The sequence below is a fragment of the Bidens hawaiensis genome, unplaced genomic scaffold, assembly GCF_021521415.1.
Source record: "Bidens hawaiensis isolate Kalapana, Puna unplaced genomic scaffold, B.hawaiensis_p1.1 tig00009070_1, whole genome shotgun sequence".
In the NCBI taxonomy this organism is placed as follows: Eukaryota; Viridiplantae; Streptophyta; class Magnoliopsida; order Asterales; family Asteraceae; genus Bidens; species Bidens hawaiensis.
In genome coordinates this window covers 329019-347061 of record NW_027491665.1, presented here as the reverse complement: position 1 = coordinate 347061, position 18043 = coordinate 329019, and the positions used below count along the sequence as shown (strand labels likewise).

The window sequence follows — 18043 nt, the reverse complement described above, 5'->3', positions numbered from 1 at the left end:
TAGGCCATACTCAACTTTAGTTTATAAGTTGCAGCAGAACTTGGCTCATAGGCCATACTCAACTTTAGTTTATTAAGTTGCAACAGAACTTGGCTCATAGGCCATACTCAACTTTAGTTTATAAGTTGCAGCAGAACTTGGCTCATAGGCCATACTCAACTTTAGTTTATAAGTTGCAGCAGAACTTGTGTCCAGAATTCTCATGAAAAATATATCACAAAATATCTTAGAACTTGTTTAAATATGAAAAGGGTTTAAGGGGGGAAAAGTCTTCTTTGGCGGGCTGGGCTCGTTGGGTCCCCTTTTGGGCCCATTTGGCCCACTTTTCTCGATTTACGTGCCCGAACGTGAAATGCCGAGTCCAAATTTATTTCGGGTTCGGTTTCTGGCGCGAAAAACTTATCGGGTGCGTCAAACGGAGCGAAAACGAGGGTTTTTCGGCTATTTTTGTGTAAAATTATAAAAACATACTATATGTTTGTAAAAATCAAAAATATTTTCACGGATCGCTTAAAACATTTCAAATAAGTGTTTGGTAAGTCTTTTTCGGCTTAACGGATGATACAATGCTTGGTTTGTAACTATCTTTCGCGTTTAAGTCTATAGCGGGTAGTTAAACGAGCATGTTTTCGTTTAACTTGTTTGCTATCGAACTAAGGCCATATTACTAATATTTTAGCTTGCATAAATCGTATATCACTTATAGATGGCACCCTGGGATATCCGGACCATAACCAGACCCGTTAGGTTATTCGTTTGTTCGTTACGCAATAAGCGGTTAAACTTATTCGAGTTTGTAAGTACTAAGGTGTACTCGGTTTTGCCACGGATGTCACAGATTATTATTATTATTATTAGTAGTACAGTAGAAACTCTATAAAATAATACACTTGGGACCACCAAAATTTATTAATTAAAAGAGTTATTAATTAATCAATAAATTAATAATTATTAACTAATATTTTATTAATTTATCGTAGAATACTTAGTTTACAAACACCTTTCAAGCTTCCACTTAATTATTGTATACAATGCATGTATATCAAATGAACGGCCCAATTTGAAAGAAACCTTCAATCTCCCACCTTATTATGCTTATTGTGTTCAATGTATCACTTTATGGACATTAAAAATATTTTCTATATAAATACAAGATCAAAATAGGTTAACACAAACAAATCATACACACAACATGGCTTCCCATATTAAAGGTGTGAAAAAAACAATAATGACAGACGAGATTCAAAGAGCATTATGCAAGCACAACAAGGATAATCCAACTCTCACTCAAAAGCAATTGCAAGAATGGGTTCATAGTAACTATGGTTTGCAGGTGAGTCAAGCGACAATATCGAATACAGTTAAGCGGTCTTTAGAGTATCTCTCACTTGCTCCCGAAAGAGGCGATGTTAAGCGACACAAACCGGCAAAATTTCCTGACCTAGAAAAATCTCTCTATGAATGGATTCTTCAATATCAAGAACATGTGAACATGACTTTTAAGAACTCAGATGAAGGTGGTGAAAGCACTCAAGAACTCCAGAATTTGATCAAAGAGTTGGGTTATCCCAATGCAATGGATGTCGAAGATGTTCTGACTCACCCAGAAGAAAATGTAGTTGCACAGTTGTTGACTGATGAATAAATTATTGAAAGCGTTATTGGAATTAATAAAGATGATATCGATGAAGAAGATGATGAAAGTTCTACAATGGAGCCCTCTTCGCGAAACGAAGCTATTAAAACGGCAATCACATTGAACAATTTCTTGTTGAGCTATGAGAAAACAACACCAGAAGTTCTTACCATGTTAAGGAAAATTAGAGACGAGATTCAAGGAGAAATTGATTTCAACAAAAAACATAAGACAATTGAGTCATTTTTCAAGAAACTTTCATAAATCATTCATGTAATATGCTATATATAAGAAATTATGAATTTATATTTTATATGGGATCTAAAGAAATTATCAAAAATGTATTATCTTATAATTTTAGCGAATTATTAATTTAGCACCCTATCCTCGAGTTGGGACCGACAAAAAATATTATCTTAGAGAGTTTATTAAATATTAATTAATATATAAATTAATAATTATTAAGTTATCGATTAATTAATAACTCTTTTAATTAATAAATTTTGATGTTCCAAGTGTATTAGTTTATAGAGTTTGATGTTTTAAGTGTATTATTTTATAAAGTTTCTACTGTGACATGACAATTTTACTGAGTAAGATGTTACTTTATACGAAAATAGTATTCGCCTCTCAAATGTGCATTTCATCATCACTCAGACTCACACTCACACCACTGGCCCGATCAAATCCATCTTTCAATAATCAATTCACATCTTAATCATCACCGATGGCTACCAACAACTCACAGGCTCAAGGATCGGCCAAACCAGGGCTTCGAAAACCGGTTTTCATCAAGGTCGACGACCTTAAACCGGAAACTGCCGGTCTGACGCTTGTTGTGAAGGTCATTAGTTCGGAAACGGTGCTGCAGAAGGGACGTAACGTCCGCATTGCCGAATGCCTTATCGGTGATGAAACCGGCACTATTCTGTTTACTGCTCGTAATGATCAGGGTAAAATTAAAACGTTTTTTTTTTTTTTGTTTTTGAAACCCTAGAAAGTATAGTGTGATTGGATTGATGCCCAATGTGTATTATAATATTCATCAAACAAGTCACTAGGTGTGGGACACACCTGTTTGAGTTTATTATCATCTTTTGGATTAGGATTCTTGAACCTCGTTGGTTCTTAGGCTACTTGTTGTGGGGCTGCAACGCAGGCGCTGGCGTTAAAGGGGTCTGGGTACGGGGTAACACAATTACAAGCGCTAAAAGGGAGAAATGGTGGGGCCACCCTAAATAACCAATCACACCTTTTTCTTTTCTTTTTATTTAATGTTTAGTTAAACCATAACGTGGGAATTAACGAGTGGGTTAGACAAAGCCCCACTGCCTACATGGCATGACGTGACACTTTAATTAACCCAACCACAACAACCGGCCTTCGAGACAAAACCCCTAAGCAATGGGGGATCCAAGGGGCAGGGTCCCTGGCTGGGGTCTAGCCGTTAAATTTTGAATTTCATTAAAAATTCGTTACTAATTATAGTTTGTGAAATTCAGTGCCAAAATTGGGCGCGTTTCAATGCAATTTAAAATTTTAAAATCCGGCAGTGTTCGCCCCGAATACTGCTAATACAAATTCTTTGCTATTTGGTCATCTCTCTTGAACTCTCTGGGTCATGAAATTCACACAAACACACATACTTTTTCTTGTCAGATTTTGAGTTTAGTCCGATTGAAGGATTCGGGAGAACCAACGAATTATTTCGATTTGAAAGTGTGTCACGACTCGCAAATTATCCAAGCATTATGAAGTAGTACGAATCCCTAACAGTAAATTGTGTGTAGGAACTCATTTATTGAAGATTTTTTTTATTATGTTTCCATGAAGAGAACTGTGGTTTTGATGTCTTTAATTGCTTGTTACTACCTCAAATGCTTGACTTTTATGGGTCACATACTGCCTTTAGTTGAAAGTTTATAGATTATCTACATTAACCATATTACAACTATTAGATAGAAGGAATTGGGGATATGAAATAAAAACTGAAACCATGTAAACATCTTTTGCAGTTGATCTCATGAAACCTGGTACCACTGTTATCATTCGAAATGGAAAAATCGACATGTTTAAAGGCTCGATGAGGCTTGTGGTGGACAAGTGGGGTCGTATTGAGGTAACTGATTCTGCCGCATTTGAAGTCAAAGAGGACAACAATCTTTCTACTGTGGAATATGAGCTGGTAAAGATTGATGATTAGGTAATTTATTGTTCAGTTGGTGTTTATTATTGTTTAATTATGCTGGCAGCCTGATTTAGTATTGGATTAGAAATACGGGTCGAATTGCTTTTATATAAAAAAATTATGCTGGTTATTTTTGCACTTGGGAGAATGCTTTGGCTGTTTTGATTATATATTATATTTATATGATTACAATACCTTCATTGTTCTCATCTTTCTTTACTGCTTCTTGTTGTTTTGTTATTATGTTATTTCTGGTTTGAACTTTGAACTCAAAGACTTGAGTGATCAAATCATGGAATTGAACATGTCACGGGCCATATTTGATACCTTTTTGCACGCATAAAGCACACATTTAGAAGCCAGGAACACTTACATGCTTATAATCGATAGAATAACATGAATATTGTTACATCTGAATATGATTTATAGTTACATCTACCGGCTATATACTGAACAAAGGCGTGTCGTTTGAATTATAATGTATTAGTTTAAACCGTTTTGTTGACGGGAATGCCTTTGATAGAAATATTTAACTCTGTCAAGAGCTTCTTCAAGAGAAGATGGTTCTGCAGCAAAAGTGATACGAACCCAGTTTTTTAGACCCACTGTAAGACCTGCAAAACCAAAGAGATATGCATATATGTAAGCTGTCTTTAATGCAATCTTGAAAGAGTTTTAGTTTGTGTGCTTATCACCTGGAAGAAGAATTACAGTTTCTTCTTTGGCTAGCTTGAAACAGAAGTCAATATCATCAATAATATCTTTAAGTAAAGAAACATTCAGTTTCACCTACATAAAGAAACAACTTTTTAAAATGATTTCCCATTGAATTTAAAGATCTTAACCGAATCAGCCAAATTCTTACCATAACAGCCATAGCTCCCTGAGGTTTTTGTGGGCATGTAAAACAAGGAATCTCCTTAATTTTCTTGAAACAAATATCTGAAGTTTGCTTTAGTGTGCACAAAGTTCTTGTAAAGAACACCTCTTTTGTATCCTCCAAGATGCGAGGAACAGCCGCCTGAAACATCATTTTTTTTTAATATTTTTATTTTATGAATTGCCACCTTTTTGAAAATAGAAATTAGGTGACTATACAGAATTATGGAATTCGAACCTGTATAAAGGTAGCTGGACCGCCACATATATCAAAGTACTTCTTTAACCGCTCAACAGTCTATAAAACGATAAAAAGATAGTTGGAATTCAGTATATATGTTGCTAGTGTTTTGGGATTATCGAAAGTTTATACCTTTGCATTCTTGAAGATGCCATTAGGATCAGTAGTAACGAACCACCCGAGCCTCCAACCGGGCACTAACCATCTTTTTGACAATGAACCTAGTGTAAGAACCGGAACCATGGACCCAAAAACACCCATAGGCACAAACGGGTTTTCCCCAAACGCTAAATGCCCATAAACTTCATCTGCTACAACTAGAATCCTGTGCCTCTTTGCAGTTTCAGCAATCTAGTAATAAGAATAATAATCCCATAATTAGCACTTTATGCGTGTATGTTGCGTGTCTATGTGTGTATGTCTGTTACCTTCTTTAGATGTTGATAACTATATACATTGCCACAAGGATTCCCGGGGTTTATTACTACAATAGCAACAGTATTGTGATCGGTCAATGCATCAACGGCTGCAAGGTCAACCTCCCAGCCTTTATCAGGAAGAAGGTCATAATGTCGGATTTCCACATTTCTAAAAGCTGCACAAAGCTCGTAAATTGGAAACCCTGGTTTCGGAACTAATATGTTTGCGTTCGGTTTAGCTAGAATTGATATTGCAACTTCTATAGCTTGTGTGCATCCTGCTGTTATAAACACATCATCTTCTGATAATTTGTATGGAAGATTCATGGATAAATATTCAGCTATTGCCCTAATAACACCATTAACAAAGAACAAAACTAAGTCCCGGCTTATACGTTTCGTGTATACGTATACGGTTAGCTTGTTTGACCAAAAGTCAACAGGAAAAATACTTACTTTCTTGTTTGGGGGAGTCCAACAGTGGGTGAATAGCCATTGAATCTTTGGGATTCAAGAGTTTGAACCACAGAATCTTGAACAACAATATTGGTAGTGAAGCAAGAATAAGCAGTTGGGTCTCCCATCCCTAAAGAGATTAAGTTCTTCTTATCTTCATCAATACTTGCCATTAAAGTACCAAGAATACCCTTTATTGTCACATGTGTTGGTGTGCTCATGTTGTTTCCATTTTCCATTTTCACAGAGACTGGGGTGCACTTGTCTCTACAATTAAAGTATGTTATGTTATGTATGCATGGGTGAATGTGAACTATGAACATACAGAGGGCACATGAATATGCAGACCCATTGGGCCAGTTGGGCCTGAACAAGGAAGGAAGGTTGCCAATGGGACCCACATAGAGAGATGGTCTTTACTCTTTAGGGGGTGTTTGGTAGAGGGAATTGAGGGGTGAGAAATGGAATTGGAAAGAATTCTCTTGTTTGTTTATGAAAGAAAGAGGTGAGAAATGGAAATAAACCATTTCCATTTCTCTGATTTTGTTTCTCTAAAAAAAGCGGAGAATTGGATTTCTAGGGTTTCATTTCTCAGCCTCACTCTCTCACGCCTCTCCCTGCTGTTCGATCTACAGCAGCAAACTCACGCCTCTCCCTGCTGTTCGATCGACTTGCAGCCTCTAATCACCCACAAATCATCTCCAATCCAAGAACCGAGTTCGTATTCGCGATCCTTGCTTCGATTCCAACGATCCTAGGTATGAAACTTTCATTTTTTCGACTTTCTTATGCTCGACCAGACCTAAACCTCGATCCAAACTCAACTGCTGATGTCGATTGTTATCGTGGGATGTTTGTATGTTGTTGGTATTTATTTAGGTATGTTAGATTTCAATGGTTTATGTTTAATTCGACTCTTGATGAAATCTTTGATGTCTAGGTTGGGAATTGAACATTATATGGTACGAAATTGATGAGTTTGAATCATGAATTTTATGTTAGAATGATATTTAGATGCTAGGTTGAATGTTGGAACCGATAAATTGAATGTGCACATGAGTTGCTTGAATGCTGTTGCTGATGAAATCTGTAATGCTGTTTTGTTCAAACAATATTTTGATCATAACAGATGCAAATTGATCGTTTCTTGAGTCTAACATTAAGTTCAAAGAGTCTAGTTTCAAACCCCACTGGTTTCGTAATTTTTAGAGAAGTTTTGATTACCCAAACGTGAAAAAAAAACCGAAGGTCAAATCTGTTTTTGACTGACAGATTTTAGGTCCACTTCTAAAGAGCATAACTCTCTTGTTTTTGAAGTTTTAGACTTCATTCCTCTTTCTAATGAACATTTTAAGTGTCTAGAATATTTCCCAATTGGCCTTGTATGCAAATCCTGATTAGTCAATTTTTGAGAAATTTTGACATTTACAAACTCTGCACAGTAAGTTTTAGATACCTTTGATAATTAGCATTTTAGTTGAAAACCTTATGCATACTTTAAAAATTTGAGAAAAATATATAAACACCTAGAGATGTTGAAGTTTCTGTGAAAATATTTTCATAATTTATTTCAATTGTTTTGTTGATAAACAAATCTATATTTACAAACTCAAATCTGACCAAAAAACTCAGATTTCTACATATCAACAAATCATCACTTTTTACACCATTTTTATCTAGAAATTGACTTGTAACTCACATGGAAACCTTAGTGATCTTGTATAACATTGACTTGTAACTCACATGGAAACTTGGATGTTCAATTTCATCCAAAATAACATATATATTGATGTAAACATTGGCAATTAAACAACATTCAGCAAGTCAGTGAATAAAGTAGCCTGTAATCATTTTTCTTGCTTTCATGATCACTTTGTTGCTAATATTTGGATTATATTTTGGAGTTATTTGCTTTTCTTGAATTTTCTTATATTTTTATGTGTAGATGGCAAGATCACCTTCCAGACAAAGAATAGTTGCCATAGGTGCATTTTATGTCATTTATGTTACGATTCGTTGGTGGATGTTGTGTACTAATCATTTGCGTCGGTCGATTGAGTCAATGACTTTACGTACAAAATATTTAATGAGTTACCATAATAGGCTGAAAACATGGTGAGGATGGTTTATGAAAGTGATGTTACGAGTGTTGTTAACATAAGAATGAATATACATGCATTTACAACACTTTGTGATATGCTAGAAACTAGAGGGGGACTAAAGAATAGTTTTGTATGTGAATTGGTTTTAACTATGGTTGATGTTTTTTTGCTTAAAAACTATGTTTTGTATGTGAATTGGTTTGATCAATGCATATTTTGGTTGGAATTTATGCATCTTTTTATATGTTTTTTATTTTTTAATAAATATTTGTTATGAAAAAAATACTTGTGCTAATGATAAAGTTGATATAATTCTCTACTGAAATCTCTGTACTACCAAACAGAACAGTCAATTCTCATTCTCCAGACCAATTCCATTTCTCTATTCCATTTCTCTACAATTCCATTTCTCTACAATTCCATTCTCAATACCAAACACCCCCTTAGTATATTCTCTTGTGTGGTGTACACAATATTGGTTTATTAACATATGATTGTAATTCTATTTGTAGTTGATAATATGATACATAATATATGAGGTTTTCATGATCCTATGGATAGAAAAATGTTTAAATTGCATATATGTGGAGGATAAAGTAAAGGGTTTTATGTTATACACGTCAGTTGTATCAAATGGTAACAATAATATTAAATTATTAATAGTATCATCTCTAGGATTAATATTGTGTATTGTGCATTGATCGATTTAAATTGGTTTTGGGCTCAAACCGTACAAGAACCGAAATTCGGCTGACATAATTAATCCATATAACCAACCTCCTGTCGATTCTCAGGTTCGGTTCAGGATGGAACGAGGTACAACCGAAACTGGACCGCTATGGTTGATATCAATATCATTAGTAAGCTAAGGAAAAAGAAAGGGAACTTACAATATTGACGACTTTTGACCTGTCCGACTCGACTCGTCCAAATAAATAAAACGATGAATTAATGTGTGTATGGAACTACATTGGATTGTGTTTATATATAGAGAGAGAGATAGGGAGGTTTGATATAGTTGTAGAGGATAAAACCAAGACGGCATGGGATTTGGGAATGATTGGATAACGTTTGATCCCTCCAAATCGACCATGATGACTCACTGCACATGTTCTTCACGTCTCTACCTTGTTAATTTATCTCCTTTTTCTTGTTTCAACTTAAATAAATGGGAAAATCTCATACATATTTTTTATAATTTTATGTTACGAACATATTTTAAAAATACTTACTAGTTTAGGTTGAATTGCAATGCTTTCGTTGGTCCAAGTGGCAAGTTGTGGTTATGCCACGTATCTACGTAAGCTAAGTTTTTTTTTAATGAGCTGTCGAATAGTTTTTTTTAAACGCACCATTGTTATTTGAAAAATAAGGTTTTTTTTTAGTTTACTATACTGTTTTTAGGGTTTAGTGGCGATACAATGAAGTTAGCTGTTACCTACCGATTTCGCATTTTTCTTTAATCTTTTTATTTTTTGGCTTCTACTAACTTTTTCTTAGGGTATACCGCCGGTATCGTAACGAAGTTAAAGGATTCCAATCCAATTCGTGTTGCTTCGGTTTTGACTTTTGAGCATTTACAAATTTACTTTTTAAAATATCATTACGAACCATTATGAACTAGTTTTATACCCGTCCGGTGGACGGGTTGTTTAAAATGAAGATAGACGTTTACAAGTCAACCTGATTGGCCAGTTTCAAACTGGAAAAAGAAAATGTGAGTTTTTTCAATCTAAACCCGCTTTGAATTAAAAATACAAACTATAAACTGTCATAATGAAAAGATTTACCTCCATATCAACGACCGTTGCGACATTATCTTGTTCTTTTTTATCTTCATAAAACTTCAAGTTTTTTATTCAATTTATATTAAACTTTGTCTTAATTCAGAGAATAGTAGAATTTATTTTTCTTGAATCCCCATGAAATAGAATAACACCAAAAGGACCCATCTTTCCTTTTGTAAATCGCAAAAATAACAAATCAAATTTTAATTGTAATTTACATAGTTTACAGGTTCTGGATTTTTGAAAATATAAATTAATTGTCAAAAACCATCTTCAGTCACCGTTAGATTAAGTTCTTGACAAGATTTGGTGTAGAGAAACCCAGCCTTGGAATAACTCCACAGATATAAGGACTGTAGTTCAAGAGGCAAACAACATTACAATAAGAACGTATTAGAATATTATGTTACTTTATATTAATCAACAATTAGTACACAAGATATGAATTTGATTTAAGAATACTTACAGGAATTGTAATCAACCTATCATGAAATGTGAAATCAGGTATAAGAAACACATCAATTATTGAAGATCGTTTCACCTGATATTTACAACATAATACAAATACACTTACCAAAACAGACTTACAGATTTAATAAACAAATTTAAAATGCATTAATATCAGAAAGTCAGAATGCAACGGGTAAGAATGGGTTGGTATTATTTTTCAAACATGTAAGAATGTGTTGGTGTTATATTTCAAATTGGTCATAATGGGTTATTATTTTTTCAAACAGGTGAAAATGGTGTATTCCTTTCGGCCATAATCAATGAATAAGTTGAGATAAAGGACAAGAACTTCTGAACATATCCAATGTCATAACCCGGAGCCAGACGCAGAATCTGCGTCTTAGAACTCGGAAGCAAAACTGAAGAAATGTAAAATAATTATCAGAAAACTTTTTAAACCAGACTGTTTTGACCCAAAGCCATCACTGCGCAAACCAAAATAACCCCCTTGAATCAACATGTTGTGAACCATTATCCCGCCCAACCCATTGTTAGGCATAAATACATGGAATGAAAAACAAAATAATTCAAATGTAGTACCTTGTATGGTTGGCAAGAGCACAACAGGATAATTTGCAAGTGACTCTATCAACTTGAGCTTAAAGAGGTTCATATTTAAGAAACATACATGAACATTAAGCATCTTCGTTTTCATCATAAACATCCTTGAAAACTGCAATTATCATATTTACTATGATTTAAAAACGAAAAATAAATAAATTAATTGGATAAAGTTAACAGAAAAGTAATTTACTTCACCAACTGAAGGAACCATATAAGCTAAAAATTTGTCCGGTTTACTGAAAACCGAAGTGGCTGCCACAAAACTATCGCCTGCAAATTACAAAATAAATAAATAAACAAATAAAGAATTTTTAACTATACATAAGATTCTACCTGAGGTTCATGGGCATCACGAACCGACTTGTCCATCTTATTATATTATAGCTTTTAAATTAGCAGTTGGAGCACCGTCAAAAGTTGTAACAACAAATTGGTTACTCCATTGTCAAAATAAATCATAAATTAGGAAGGGTCAATAGTCAACGATAATCACAAGTCCTTACAGTTCAAAATCAAAATCATGGTATAATGGTATCATCTCCAAGGACTACGCATGGTTTTAGCAGTAGCACGAACCGGATGTAATTTACATGCCTCAAATGAGGCCTCAATATCCTGACTTTTTCTTTCCCTGTTACAAGTCATCACATGTTAGTTATAATTTGCAAAACAACACGCCTTCAATTTGTCTAAATATATATATATATATATATATATATAAATAATAATACCTGCTATCGATTCTTGAATTACATGTCATCAAGCTTTTATCGAACACATGGTGGGCATAAAAGAGGCATTTAGGAATTACACACCAAAACACTTGTTATCTGATGACACAAGCATAACATAGATGAAATCAAAACAAATTCATACAATCCCTAACCCCGTTGGAGATACGAGTAACAAAATTCACCAAGAAATTTGGTGTCGGCAATGATAACCGAGAATCGCAATCACCACTTCCGATGCCAATAGAGGTGCACAAACCGGTTTTTTTAAAAAAACCGGTTCGGTTATTAACCGGACCGGTTTTTTTTTGGCCCGGAAAAAAACCGGTTCGGTTAATAACCGGACCGGTTAATAACCGGTTTTTTTCTGTCAAAACCCTAACCGGTTTAGAAACCGGTTAGAACCGGTTTTTTTATTAACCGGTTTTTTAATAACCGGTTTTTAGGTTAACCGGTTTTTTTTTTTTTTTTTTTTTTTTTTAATAACCATTATTTTTTCACAGTATAAACAAACCGGTAACTACAAGGCAAAACGGACTGACCGAAGCCATTCTTTGCTTTCGTTGTTAGGGTTCTTTGCTTGGAAGATGAGTATGAGTGTGTGTTGGTGAATGTGTTTTCAACAAACCAAAGATTAAAAACACATAACTTTCTTTTATAGTTTTTACATTAAAAATACAAACATTAAATCGTTATCGCATATTCGTAACTCAAAAATACAAACATTAAATCATTAACACTGAAGAAATCTCTGCCAAGAACTGTTGTTCATGATTTAACTCAAAAATACAAACATTAAATCGTGAACTAGCAGATGCTCCTGTTGTTCCCAATCGCAGTTTGTTCATGATTTGCCTCCATGTTTGCTGTTTCTTTAACTAAATTAGAAAAATCCAAATCAACAAGTAAATAAGAGCACATATTAGGAAAAAGAATGCTTAGACACGATTACATGAACAACTTGCTGTTTCTTACTCATGATTTGCCTCCATGTTTGCTGTTTCTTTAACTAATTTTCTTCGCTACCCGATCCCGAGCTATTTCTTAGGTAATCGTCGTACGCGGCTTCTTCATCGGTCATTGGTTGAGTGTGTCCTTCATTGACCTCGTCTTCATACAAGCCCGCTTCATACTCCATTTCCCCCTCGAGTGAGCGTTGATGTTGTGCCCTATCTAAAGAGTCCAAGTAATCCTTGTAGCAAATCGACATCTCTATAGCTGGTGCAGTGAGTCGAGTCCTCCTAATCGATATAACCCTGCCAGAAACAGAAAAAGCAGACTCCGAAGCTACCGTGGAAGCTTGGACCGTTAGTAAATCTTTGGCCATGGCGGCGAGGATCGGAAACTCATCCTCCTTACCTCTCCACCAAGCCAGCAAATCAAGACTTCTAAATTCATCCGGAGTCATGTGTTTCACAAAGTTGGTACCACCATACCTTCCAAGTTCACTGCTTGGGGTGTTTACCTTTTGACGTTTACCGGCGTCTTCCCAAATCATGTAGTACATCCCCATTTCAAGGTCGGTTTGGGATTGGGATTGGGCAACAGCTCTTAACGAGTCATGAATTTGGGAAGACGACCCGTATTTTGTAAGGTAGACATCATACATGTTTGACAAGGTGGTGTTGAAAGCATTCTTTAAAGTTTGGCTATAATAGGGGTTTTGATCGTCGTTTAACCCTAGCTCATCACAAATTTTTTCTATTAAAGCTTCAACACCACCAACATTGATGCAAGGGTTTAACGCAGCAGCACATGTCAAAACAGCGGGTAGTTCTTGAAAATATTTTCTAAATGTATGAGTCGGGCGAACCATGAGGTACCGACCACACATCCGTTGTTAAGTTTACACCAGTTTGTAAGTTTGAAAAGTATGAAATTAGTTCGGATTTAGCGTTTTTCCATGCTTTAAGACAATCTCTTCTAAGGGTCGAACGACTTACGTGTTGGTAGCGTGGTTGAACATAGTTTTGCATCATCTCCGTGAATTGAGGGTTGTCGAAGTGGTTGAAAGGAAGTGTTTGTTGAATCACAAAGTTTGAAAACTGTTGACGTACCGCTTCAACGTCGTACGTAAACACCGCTCCTTGATTCGTCATCTCCGGCTGCGAACTACTTCCCGATTCGTCCTTCAAGGCCTTGCAAAAGGGCCTTTGTACATGCGCTTTTAAAGTGGAGTTTGCATCTTTGCCATAAAACTTCAAACAATGTTTGCATCGAGCTTTTTGGCTACCGTTAGACATTTCGCATAGGTCGAAATGTTGCCAAACATCATGGTTTCGTTTCGTGGGGATGACCCGAACGACCGTTTCTCCCGTGTTCGAGGCACCCATGTTGACGGATGAAGCAGCACTTTGGGAGGCCATGATAATCGACTACGAAATAAGAGTGGTATACTCGAGTATGAAATAAACGACTACGAAATAAGAGCGTATGGAGTGGTAATGTGGTATAATTGAGCGTGAGATAACAAAATAATCGCGTATGAAATAAACGTTTAGAGCGTTTGGAGTTGTATAATCGAGTGTGATCTAACCAATACCCAACCTAAACTATATATAGATGTTTGTGGGGGTAAAATGGTAAAAAAAAAACGGTCCAAAAAAAAACGGGCATATAGCCGTTATACAACGTTCAAAAACCGGTTTTTAACCGGTTAACCGGTTATGGAGAAACCGGTTAACCGGTTTTTCCACAACGGTCAAAAACCGGTTTTTTTATAAACCGGTTAACCGGTTTTTCCATAACCGGTTAATAAAAAAAACCGGTTTTTCCATTAACCGGTTCGTTAACCGGTTTTGGATCTAGAACTTGTAACCGAAAGACGAACCGGCGGTTTGTAAACCGGTCAAACGGGTTTTTAAAAAACCGGTTTTCGTAAAAACCGGTTTCCGGTTTAAACCGGTAAACCGGTTCCCCAACCGGTTTTTTTGACCATCTCTAGATGCCATATGCCAAAAGAAACGGGCTACAATTTTGTGGGAAGAGGATACAAATTGGAAAGCAAAAGTGTAAATGCGATTGATACTAAACCAAATATGAGCCCTAGAATCTCAATTTCGAATTAATGATTGGCATTGCCTGTCAGATTGAACCATGAGAGAAAAAGGTTGCGGTAGAGAGAAGGAAGGCAGATGAATGGTGATGATATTCAACTTGAAGCCAAATAAGGGAATTGTTGGAGACGACGTGGGGAGAAATCGGAGGAAACCAAAACCGTCCACAACCGCTGCTTCTATAAGGTTTTAGTGGACTTTGAATGGTCTAGATTTATCCTCAGACGGTGTGTATTAAACATTGTAGCAGTTATTCCCACCGAGAACAATATATTATATAATTTGGCTCAAATTCAAATTATATTTTAAAATTTCAAAAATGTTATGAATCCACCGACGAATTGTGCAAGTTGTATGACACCTTTTTTCACAATTGTCTAAATTATGGTCACATGAACACTCCAAGTAAAGATATAATAATTTGAGTTTGTCGGCAATTTCACATTTACGTAGTATAAATAATACTACAATGTAAATGAAATATCATCCCTAGTACATATTCTCATCTTTTCCTTTTATCCTCTTGTTTCTTTGTTCAAATATTACTTCAATAATATTGTTGTAATTAAGGCTAATATTATAACACGTTATCGGCACGAGTCCCTTATATCCTAACCAAGAAAGGTAATAGACACAAAGGTATCTACATAAGCATCATAAACACTTCTTTAATTATGTAGATTAGATATATATCTATGCATATACATATACATATACATATACTAACTAATATACTGAGTAATAGCAATAATGTGTATAAACATTGTTATTAAAATTTGATAACTATTTTAGAAGTTAGATTTATTTACACTAACAATTCTATTCTTATTATTGTGCATACTAATTATATATATTTTATAAAATAAACTGTATTTAATATCTTATTTATTATCTTACTTTAAAATAATTAATATTATATATTATATATATACACACACACAAACGGTAATGTTACCGTTATAAACGGTAATATAACCGTTGTAAAAGGTTATAAATTTTCACTATAAATAACCAATCATTAACCCCATTTCATTTACAACAAACATTCTTCTTATTAAATTTATCCAAGATAAAATTCTCAAAATGATTCACCCGGTTTTAATGTTGGTCACTATAATGCTTATACTACTTCTCATTCTAATTTTTAATCTCCCATTTGAAGATTTCGGCATTTTCTTTTTCTTTTATATGTTTATAGCTCTACCAATGTATTGTATCTCATTGCTGATTGATATATATGGATTCTAATATTTATCTTATTATTTGCTCTATTATGTTTAGCAACAAAATGTCAAATATAGCAAAACTCGAATTCCATGCACTCAACATTTCTGGAGAAAATTATATGTTTTGGACAGCAAATGTCAAAAGACATTTAAAATCTATGGATGTGTTAGACACAATCCAAGAACACAATGATTGCTCTGACCAGGATAAAGCAAGAGCTGATGCTTTCATCCATAAACATATTGATGAATTACTACAACATGAGTATTTTAATTATGATAACCCATATATGATATGGGAAGATTTGAAAAGCAGATTCGGTCATCTAAAGGAAGTTTTACTTCCTACTTCTAGAGATGAATGGAACAGTCTTAGGTTCCAAGATTTTAAGAGGGTAAATGATTACACCTCTGCTTTATACCGAATTTGTTCAAAGCTAGAATTTTGTGGGTATCCCGTAACAGAGGAAGAAAAGTTAGAGAAAACTTTCTCCACGTTTCATGCATCAAATATAAACTTGCAAACACATTATCGTTTGCAGAATTTTAGGAGATACTCTGATCTAAATGCATTACTCCTTGTAGCAGAGAAAAATAATGAATTATTGATGAAAAATCATCAATCTCGTCCCACGGGTTCATTAGCAATACCAGAAGCACATGTTGCTTACAAAAGTTCTCATAAAAATTCTGATCATAAATGGGAACAAAGTCGAGGACGAGGCCGTGGACGTGGACGTGGTCATTTTGACAAAAGGCATTTTAATGATCGTAAGCATCCAATCAAATGGAACAATAACTCTTACGGTCGTGGTCGTGGCCGTGGTCGTGGTCGTAACCAGAGAGCCAATAATTATCATGTCCCACACAATACCAATTCCAACCACCAAAATAAATGGAATGAAGCTGGTAGGTCCGAAAACAATGGCACTTCATGTTTTAGATGTGGAAGTACAAACCACTGGGCAAAGGCTTGTCGCACAGCTCCACATCTGTGTGAACTGTACCAAGCCTCTCTAAAAGGAAAAGAGAAAGAAGTGAACCATGTTGATAACTTTAATAATATCAATGCTGAGCTGAGCGTTGAAGACTTTGGGGTGGAACTTTGAAACAAAGTTGCTTGACTACTATAATTAGATGCAATTATTAAGTGTGTTCTCATTATCTTTAATTATGTAGTTTCTCTTTCATGTACTACTTGTGTTTCAATTAAATAAAGTTCTTATTAAAATATCATATGTCTTCGTTATACACTTATTTTTTTTCTTAATATTTTTCAAGATTTAAAATGAAAATCACCGGAGCACAAGATCAAACAAATGAAAAAGATATATGTATAGCGGATAGTGGAGCCACGCATACTATACTTAGATCTAAAAAATATTTTTATAAACTGAAACCAACAAAATGGATCATCAATACAATATCAGGTCCTACAAACTTGATAGAAGGAGTGGGAAAAGCTAATTTAGCATTACCAAATGGTACAAAGCTCAAAATAGAAAATGCTTTATTTTCCCCAAAATCAACAAGAAATTTGTTGAGTTTCAGAAACATATATCATAATGGATATGATACTCAGTCAAGGACTGTTAGTAATGAAAAATATTTGCATATCATAAGCAAAGATCAAATATTGGAAAAATTGTCAATGCTCCATTCTGGTTTGCATTATACATATATAAATGTGCCTCAAGCACATATGGCGGTCAAAGAAAATTGTTGCGATTCTGGTATCATAAACTTATGGCATGACAGATTAGGCCATCCAGGATCCACAATGATGAAAAGGATCATTGAAAATACACATGGGCATCCACTGAAAGGTCAAAAGATCCACAAAATAGATAAAATGCCTCAATGTACATCTTGTTCTCTTGGAAAATTAATTACAAGGCCTTCGCCATTAAAAGTCGATAAAGAAACACCAATGTTTCTTGAAAGAATTCAAGGTGACATATGTGGACCAATTCATCCACCATGTGGACCATTTAGATACTTCATGGTCTTAATAGACGCATCCAGCAGATGGTCTAATATCTCTTTATTATCGACTCGTAATGTTGCTTTTGCAAAATTTCTTGCTCAAATTATCAAATTACGTGCACATTTTCCGGATTATACCATTAAAAGAGTAAGGCTTGATAATGCGGGAGAATTTACATCACATGCTTTTGATGATTATTGCATGTCTGTGGGGATTGTTGTAGAACACCCTGTTGCTCATTTACACACACAAAATGGCTTA

The 18043-nt window shown here is 34.9% G+C and overlaps 2 protein-coding genes across 2 annotated transcripts; one reads left to right on the top strand and one right to left on the bottom strand.

Annotated features, from left to right (window-relative positions):
- The first annotated feature begins 2344 nt into the window (after positions 1-2344).
- Positions 2345-3914, top strand: LOC143530989 (uncharacterized protein At4g28440-like). Its single transcript, XM_077026393.1, has 2 exons — positions 2345-2589; positions 3652-3914. The coding sequence occupies exons 1-2, from the start codon at positions 2364-2366 to the stop codon at positions 3837-3839; spliced, it is 414 nt and encodes a 137-aa protein (XP_076882508.1). The 5' UTR covers positions 2345-2363; the 3' UTR covers positions 3840-3914.
- Positions 3915-4181: 267 nt separating this feature from the next.
- Positions 4182-6058, bottom strand: LOC143530988 (putative aminotransferase TAT2). The gene is made up of 7 exons (XM_077026392.1): positions 5820-6058; positions 5373-5712; positions 5077-5295; positions 4942-5001; positions 4690-4845; positions 4520-4613; positions 4182-4438 (listed from the first exon to the last, which is right to left on the bottom strand). Exons 1-7 carry the CDS (start codon positions 6056-6058, stop codon positions 4308-4310), a joined length of 1239 nt encoding a protein of 412 aa, XP_076882507.1. The 3' UTR covers positions 4182-4307.
- Between the last annotated feature and the right edge of the window lie 11985 nt (positions 6059-18043).